This window comes from Colletotrichum orchidophilum (genome assembly GCF_001831195.1).
Source record: "Colletotrichum orchidophilum strain IMI 309357 chromosome Unknown Scaffold_54.1, whole genome shotgun sequence".
NCBI lineage: Eukaryota > Fungi > Ascomycota > Sordariomycetes > Glomerellales > Glomerellaceae > Colletotrichum > Colletotrichum orchidophilum.
The window spans coordinates 145,706-154,646 of record NW_019173010.1 but is presented as its reverse complement, the minus strand read 5'-3'; the positions used below and the strand labels follow the sequence as shown (position 1 = coordinate 154,646).

The 8,941-nt window shown below is 54.2% G+C and overlaps 1 protein-coding gene across 1 annotated transcript; it reads left to right on the top strand.

Annotated features, from left to right (window-relative positions):
• Positions 1-5,902: 5,902 nt before the first annotated feature.
• Positions 5,903-6,286, top strand: CORC01_06953 (uncharacterized protein; the record flags this gene model as incomplete). Its single annotated transcript, XM_022618591.1, has 1 exon — positions 5,903-6,286. The coding sequence occupies one exon, from the start codon at positions 5,903-5,905 to the stop codon at positions 6,284-6,286; it is 384 nt and encodes a 127-aa protein (XP_022474901.1).
• Between the last annotated feature and the right edge of the window lie 2,655 nt (positions 6,287-8,941).

The window sequence follows — 8,941 nt, the reverse complement described above, 5'->3', positions numbered from 1 at the left end:
TTTGGCTGATTGGAGGTCCGCTGGGTCGAGGGGTTCGTGAGATGGCAGTTGGTGGGGTTTGGCTGGAGGGGTACAGGTGGTGCTGAATTGACCTGAACTCGGTTCGAGGCGAAGCTTCTGAGTTGCCAGCTGGTGGTTCGGACAGCTACAAGCTATAACGACGCGATGCCTTGTTGCGGCGATCACCGGGGGGGCTTCCGGGTTCGTAATAGGGCGACGTTTCAGGCGGGTTGTTCTTCTTCGTCTCACCAACGATGCCGAGAGGAGGAGAGGACGATCGGGAGTGGACGTCGATTTGCAGCGTCGGCAGCAGGAGAAGCAGCAGCAGCAGCAGTGGCAGGGACAGAAGGGAGGGGAGACCACAAGGTGATAAGTCGAGGGTCTGCCACGCAAGTTTAATAGGGGCGATTTTCTGGGCTTGCGGGGAACAATATCAGCACTGCTTCTGGAGCCGTGAGCAGCTGGTTGCGCACGAAATGTCCAGGCCCTCTCTTGTGCTAGGGGGGGCTTGTCTTGTCGTGCTTGTCGGGGGGGATGGATGCTATGGGCTCAGGGACCGATTCCCTTATTGGTGTTAGAGTTCTGGCCGACGTCGATCTGGATCAGGGATACCCGCTGGAGCTAGACGAACCGCTTTTGGCCTGGTTAGCTGGAAATGTCGAGCCACCTTGAGCCATTCCCACTGCGCCCACGCCGGACACAGACAATGAAAAGACACGCAACCGCCGGAAAAATGGCACATGTAAGGAAAAAGAATTGGGGCTATTTGGGGTGGGTGGTGAAGATGGACTTATGCAGACAGCAGGTGCAGAGACGTGCTGACGCGTATTCGAGGTAAGAGATGTGCTTCGTGAATGGGCCTCATAAGTGCTGCCGCGTTTCTTTGTGGCCTTTCCATGTGTCCGTCTGGCTTCTGGACGTGCCTCGGACTCTTGAAGCTTGCCATCGTGGGGCGAGCTGGCTCACAACCTTGTAGTCGAACACCTGGCACACCCCCTTTACAGCACTATGCAAGCAATAGTCCGGGGCATCTCCCAGGAATGCAAAGAATTGAGGTTTTGGGGGAGGCGGGGAAGTAGCCGGAAGGGGTGGTCTCGAACACTTACCCAGTTCTCTCTTGACGTTCTACTGTCACTCTTGTCCCGCAAGGTGTGGATCAATGGAGCAGCGATTGAAGGTCTCTAGCAGTTGGCCTGCTGCAAAGAGTTTCGCCGGGTGTCTCGGTAGTGTAGCTGATTGTTGTAGGACAGAGAAAAGAAAGCAAGCAAGCCGGTCGGACGCGAGGATGAGGGAACAGTAGTGAGTCGAAGGCTGAACGCAAGACGAGGTCCGTGTTTGACGTCGGGATGTCGAAATTGGGGACTGGGAAGCTTTGGTCCCGGGTTGGTGGAGTTGCGGAGAGAGGTTTGGCAGCGGGAGCGAGGGCGATAAAAAGCCGCCCGTCCGTTGACCGGATCTGAGCTAGGCCAAGCGGGATCTTGGAGGCGTCCAATGTTTGCAGTAGTGGAAATGAAGATCAATATGCGGCCACTCTAGCAGAGAACGCAGACGCGGCAGAGTTGCTTGACACCGGAGGAGCTGGAAGAAGAAAAAGCAACAACGCAGCCAGCAGCACAACGTCAAAGGCCACCGGGGTTCGGACGAGAGGCGAGAGACCACGAGCTTGGCCTTTCAGAGGTTAACCGCCGTCTATATCGGGTGAGGTAGCAGCGTAGATGTATGATGTTGAGACAATGCGACAGGCGAACAGAGTGGATGAGGCCAGTTCTGCTGCTGTAATTAGATGACAACGTTTCCGATAGAAGGAACTTGGAAGAATCGAAGCAGTTCGCGCAGGGTGTGTCAACGACGAGGCGCGAAGAGAATGCCGGAGAAATAATGCAGTGCAAAGAGGTGCAAGTAAAGATAGAAGCGTCTGATTCAGCAAACCGAGCAAAGGTAAAGAGACAAGATGGAGGAAGCTTTGTCGTACGCGGGTCGAGTCGAATCGAGAAGATGCGCAGCGACTGCGAGACGAGGCGAGGCGAGGCGAAGCGAGGCCAGGAACGTGCGGGACAAGTGGTCGGGTATGGGCGTGGCAAGAGCGGCGGCAGAACAGATCAGGCAAGTAATGTACCTTGCGGATACCTTACTCTACACAGTATGTTACTTCAGAGCCGGGACTGGACGGGGCAGAAGCAGTATGACGGACGTGGATCGGATGGCATAAGGCAAACGGCAACGTAAAGGGCAGCGGGCAGAGGGAGATGGGGACAAGGGGCAAGAGGAGGAGGGGACAAGACATGGGCAATGGTAGAGTTGCGGGCTGGGAATCAGGAGCGTCAGGATAGCCGGACGCAGTGAGATAAAAGAAATAAAAAAGAAAAACGAAAAAAGGACCACTTCTCTCATCTTGCGGACATAGGTAAACGAATGCTCGCACCTGTAAGTACCTCAAATGTATGTCCTTGGGTCGACAGGACAGGTCGGGGTCTGTCTGCAGCTGCGACCGGGAATACACCCCCGTCTGCAGTACTTTTTTACTTTGTTTTTCCCAACGGCAAAAAGAATTGTTTGTTAATGAGTAGCTTGACGAATTTCGAGACAAGAAGACAACAACAATACAGAAACAGAGAGGGGTTTGCTGGATAACAGGAGTTCAAGTGATGGCAAAACACATGTTTTTCAAATTTCGGATTGGATCAGAAGAAGGAAGCCAGGCATAGTACGTACCTGTGACCTGCGTCGAATTCCATTCTTTCCGTTCCAGGTTCTTTCCACACGTGATACCAGACACGGTACCTTACCTCAGCTCCATGAAGTACCTTAAGTAAGGTACCTTTGGTAATGTGCACGTGGGTGCCTTTTAAAAGCACCTTCCTCAGGCTGTGAGGCCTGTCCAGATGGATACCGTAGGTTCCTAGTGAGATACCTAGGAACTCTGTGTTCGTCAGTAGCCAAGGTACAAAATCAGATACCTAGGTGGGCAAACATGACAAGACTCTCACTCAACTCGTCCCCGACCTTGGGGCCGGCACGGGAAGGAAGGGTCGCGCCAGAACCACAAGAAACCAGCAGGGGCGTAACAGGGAATCCCAGACCAACAGACACTGAGGGACTTGAATGCGACCCATACGCCCACGGTCCCATGTTGGCGTGTAAGTCTATTGCAGAGGCCCAGAGGGTCGCGATGGGGGACCATGTCGAAATCTACTATAGTACCTTAGACATACGAGGCTCACGCTGCTCGGATATGGAGAGTTTCCACTTGCGACTGTATCTGAGGAGCTTCCAGCCTGCCACAACGTGTCTCTTTCGAGTCTCCTCAAGCTTTCAGTGCGCATGGAGCCACTGGACTGGAATTGAGCGAGAACAAAGGTCAAAAAATAACATTAAAATAAAAAGAATAAAAAATAAAAAAGTGTCGTCCAATATCTGCAGCCCGCTAGACAACCCCGGCCAAACTGTCCTCTCGGCTCCACCACCGTGGACTTTGGATAATGGAACACCGGACGGTCTGGCCAACCGACGGAAGGCGCAGGACCCACACCTATCCCGTGCTATGCCCAAGCGTTTTCTTGTCCAGGGAGAGCACCTACCTTACCTTACCTTACCTAACCTTGGGCACCTTGGGTAAGGTAGGTACTTATTGGTAACCATGTATCTTTTATTGTTACCCGTACGAATATAAATGTTTTCTTTACATTGCGCTGTTTATTCTCACTGCTCAGGTGCAATGTTACCTACTTACCCCTCCTTCACCACTAGGTATCTTTTGGGCCAGTTCAAAGTCGTCGGTATTTCGCCAAGGGAGCCGCCTTTGGCTTCCAAGTTTGGACACATGGCATCGCCTGAGGGCAGCTGCCGCGCTTGCGTTACGCAGTGGATGCACAGACCGAGGTCCTCACAGTGGCTGTTCGTGCCGTCATCTTCCCCAGATCATCACCCATCATCCATTGGATGGATCATCCATCATCACCACCGACCCGCCCATCGTCATCGGTCATCCTCGACCACCACGCCACCAACAACGGCCAACACCACTATCGCTGCGACCTCACTGCTGATCTGGCCCACCTTTGCAATCACCCACTGATTCAGTTCTCTCTCATGCGCTCTGAACAGAAAGCCTACTGTCCAGGACTCCATGGAACCTCATCCCTCCTGCATGCGCCTCATCGAGCAAGGGACCCCTTCCGGAATCACTCCCGGCGAGCCATGACACTGTCTTGACTCTTGACTCTTGCTGCCGCATGCTCGACCACGCGGTCCACGCCTCATCTTTGCGACAATCAGAGTCGACGTTGCGGTGCCAATGACGGCCCACGATACATGACACTGGCTGCGACGCTTCAATGACGGCTCCTGTCCCCGTACAGTGTAATCGACCGACGTGCTCTGACTGAGCCCCAGTCGATGCTTTTCGTCGAGACTTTCCTTCTAACTTTCTTCTCCCCATCTATCCTTTCTATGGGCACACTCCATTCGAGCTGTAATCATGGTACGATTATCCCATATCCAGAAACGGGGCCGCTAGTTCCCCAGTGGAACTCGACGACCGACGAGCACGAGAACTTGGAGACCGAGGAACAAACGTGCCGGACTCTACGCCTACCACTAACGAGTTTGCCGCTGCCAGCAGCCGTCGGGGTCCAACTGCCCAGGGTGTCCCTCGACTGCGCACATCGCGCTCTAGTCTCAACCCAGCAACTAAGACGCTCCATTATTACCATTGTATCCGTAAATTGGATCCTTTGGCCATCGTCGATTTCGGCTCGTCCTAGACCCCTACCATGGCAACAGTACGAGGTCGTGGGAAACGACCCGGGCCTTGGGGCCCAGGCGTGGCAGAAAATCTCATTACGGCGCAGAGAGGCAGCAAGAGCCCACCTACTAAACGTGCCTACGCCATGCACGACCTACATGCACCCACCGTATCAGGTCGACCATCGTCGTCGTTTGTGAGCGTCGCCGGCATGTCGGAACCGCATCCTGCGCTCCGGTCCATCAGCCACAGCCACGCTTGCCTCCTTGCCTGCTTCGGTTGGTCAAATGTGTGATGGCTCGGCCGCTAAATGCCTATGCAGTACGCATCACAGCCAGCTCCAGTTTGTTTCGGTTCCGGAAAGTCTCCGGCCAATCAATTGCTTCACGTCTTCTCACAGGGCCGAGCAAGAAGCAATCTGCATATTCGTGCTTCCTACCGAGGTCGAGAGAATTCATCCAATCTGGTTGCCTGAAGCTGGTCGTCGACTCGCAGTTACCCCTTCTCCACCTCTGTCTGCCAGCCGTCCGGTTCGTGGGAGAGGGGAAAATTGTTTGCTCCCAGATGCAACGTCGGCCGCCGTGCACTTGCAAGTCCAAGGTCCGTCTCACTTCGGCTATTTGATCCTGCAGCTGAGCGCAATCGACACACTCGGGCTCACGGGCAGGCAAGCAGAAAAGCAAACGGCCCGGTAGGGGGCACCCTCGAGGGGACGGCTCCGACAAAAATTTCAAAGGGTATCTGCCGCCTCTGGAGTCTGGAATCTGGATAGTTCAAAGTTGCAGTATCCGTACCAGGGACCTGGGCTCTGTGGTATGGGAGGATGGACGGTCTGCGTTGTAGTGCATCCCAAGTCTGCAAGGTACGGGACACTGTGCACGTTTCCGGAATGGCCCGGACTTTAGCTGCATGCCGCAGTGCGCCGCCCTACGGAACGGAGCACACCTCTCAAGTTCGCGTGGTGGTCGTGGACAGTTGGCAGCTATTTCGTCTAATGGTGCCTCGTCACGTTTTGGCATTGGACCACGGGCCGCTGCAAAGGAGCTGGTCACGAATATGAACCAACTGGCCAACCGATCTGGCTGAATGCCGACATAATGGTACACTAATACCTCTGAAGTATCCGCACTTCTGTCTTACGGCGTAAGGTCACAGTGCATGTGCAGACCTACTCCAGCAGCTTACCATCACATCAAGGACCTCGATTGCATCCAGCATGCATTTGCTTTACCGGGTCCCACTGGACGTGACACAGAGCGACTTCACAGCTTATTATCACAGTCTCTGGTGGGTCAAAAGAGCCCGTCCATATTACTCGCCTTTTGGCGATTCGATCGAAGTAAAAATAACCATGGACGGACCAAGGACGCTCACCAACTAATGAACTGCCAACTGAGCTTGAGACGCCACCACAAACTTCCAGGGACGGACTTGAGAGCACAAAAATGTGTCGAGACCGGAATCAAAAGAGCCTCGTGCGTGATTTGTCTCGTGTTCTCGGCACCCAAGCACGGACATCCGGGCCCCTGGGCATTTGCTTGAAGACCTCTCAAAACCATTTTCGCAATGGCAGGCTTTGAAGCCGAGGTGTGAGGATTATGACCTTCAGTATTTTTCCTTATCACCTTGATAAGACGATGGGGCTTCGCCCCTATTACCTGCCTACCTTAGCTCATGACTCTCTGGCCTGCGCCCAGGACCTTCAAAGAGGATCCCTCCCGTCGTGGAAACACGTCCATCCGACCGCGCTTGGCGCTGCTTCTGATAGCGTACACGGTGGGCGCCAAATTCAACGACAGTTCATTTCTTTCTTGCAACAAGGCAGTCTGGCATCGTCCCTGATCCCGGAGCCTCGTCGCTTCAGTACGGACCCCTTTATCTCTCTCTGCGGCTCTGCCAGAGGAGCAAGAGAAGATTCGAGGTTACCCATCAGCTCGTGCCACTTTCTTCACCGAACCGGAGCTGACCGGGCCCTCCCCTCCCCCTCCTCCTCTCCCATCCTCGCATACCCGGCGCCCTTGGCCCTGGTCTACGTAGTACGAGCTTAGGCCCAGTGTCGTCCTGGACCCGGCTCCCAAGGATGGCCCAGCTTCTCAAATTTGAGAAACAGCTCCAGAGTCCAGACTAAGAGCGGCTAGCCTGAAAGGGAAGCTGCTTGAACAATCTTCCAATTTAAAATCGTCTGTTGAACTTTGCCATGTTCTTTGTCCCATGGGCACTTCAGCATGGCTCCGCTCCCGGCCTTCCTCTCTGTCTACGATAACTCTGCTTTCAGGGTATCTCGCTGGGCCTCCTTTTTGCCTCCCTGCCAAGCCCATCTGGAAGATGCAAAGGGGCTTGCTGATTGACGAGGGCGCGCGCCTTCTCTAGCACGTTTCCGGAGACAACTCCGCCTTGCGCGACGCTGCCACGAGGTGGCCATGCTGAGTGCACCGACCGCTCGGGTCACTGGCGCTATTTGCTTCCTGACATCGCGCAGGTGCGAGATCAGCAGTGGCCTATCATCTATGCCGGCAGTTGACCCCATTGTCCGCGGTCCTGAAGAGTGCAAGGTCTGTGAGACATCTCCAACACGATGAGTTAAGTAGTCGGCGCGACCCTACGATCACCGGGGAGAAGATCTGCCAGTTTAAAGACCAAGGGTGTTCGGCGTTCGCTCGCTGGTCGGTCGGCTTTGACGCTCCTCGGCCATTCGGCGAACGCCCAGTCTATCGCAGGGGACAGTTGACGTCGTCACCAGAGCATGTCTTACTCGTAAACGGAAGGAGCTGAGACCAGCCGCAGTGAGTTGTCGGTCGCCTCGGTTTGAATTTAGAGAGCAACCGAGGATGTTTGAGTTTCTCGAGATACGTGGAGGAACAGAAGGGTCTCTCTCTCTCTGCTACACTCGCGCTCTTTTCTTCGTCAGGATCACTCACTCACTTAATGCCTTTTTTGCACAGTGACAGTGATGAGCTAAAAGGGTACCTTACGATACCGCCGGCTATGGCATTACAAGTGAGCAACCCAGACAGAATGCGGATAGCTCCATACAAAATACATACCCGCACACAAAAAACTATCATAATAACGTGACGGTCAAAAGGATGGACGATCTGGGAATCGAACCCAGGACCTACCGCATGCTAAGCGGTCATTATACCACTAAACCAATCGCCCACGTGGATGATCTAGCCCGGACTTGAACCGGAGACCTTCAGTGTGCCAGGTGAGAGTATGGAACTCTCGCTCTGTTAGACTGACGTGATAACCAACTACACCACCAGACCATTTGTATTGTTGAAGTTGGGCGGCGGGTTCTGAGTGGAAGAATGCAGAGGCAGGTGTGGATGAGGATGGAAAAATTTTTGCAAACGGCTTTGGGAGGGTCGGGTGGGGGTGTCCCCTTGCGGTGGAGATCGGAGCCGAGGCCGGCCGAAGTGGGGTTGGGCTCCGACGAGGACGCGTCTATTTTTAGGAATGACGGACTTGCCAGACGACGTTTAGCATAGACGCGAGGAATAGAGGTATACCATGAAGGCGCCTTTCTGCCTTCAAGGTTGAATAGCCTACCGGCTGCTCCCTCTCGGGCACTAGGTGTTGACTTTTGTCGTGATCATTGTGAAACCCAGGGGGGTGGATGTGGTGTCTGATACCATGGACATGTGTAGAACCTTTGGCACGACACGGCTGACTGAGCTTTGAAGGCGCATCTCCCTTCTTTGTACTAAATATGATATGCTTATACGTCGGTTACGTAAACACGAGCCCCTAGGTCAGCCACCTACTAGGCGTCTAGACAGTGACATAGCCATAATTTGCTTGGCCCTTTTCCTATGTCGATGCTCCCATCACAGCTCGCGAATACACCACAGGAAGAGCCTTATCATCGAATTAATACCTATCAATACACCCGCAGTAGCCTTGCCACGATCATCTTCGGAGGAAGACGCCTCCGAGGGAGTCTGTCCTCAATGCGGAAGGAGGAGAGGGCGACAGCTTCTTATGATTGATGGCGCAGCCCAGCCTCTCAGGAAGACGCCGAAAAGCCTTTTTCCAGCGTCAATTATCCGTCGTATGATTGCTCGCCCAGGTCAGACGTGGGATCTGTTCACGATGGCCACGCGAACGGCGGAGGTTGGGTGGCGAGACCGTCACGTGGTCGTCACGAAGAGGGCAGCGGCGATATGGAAGAGCGAATTTGGAACGCGATTCTGA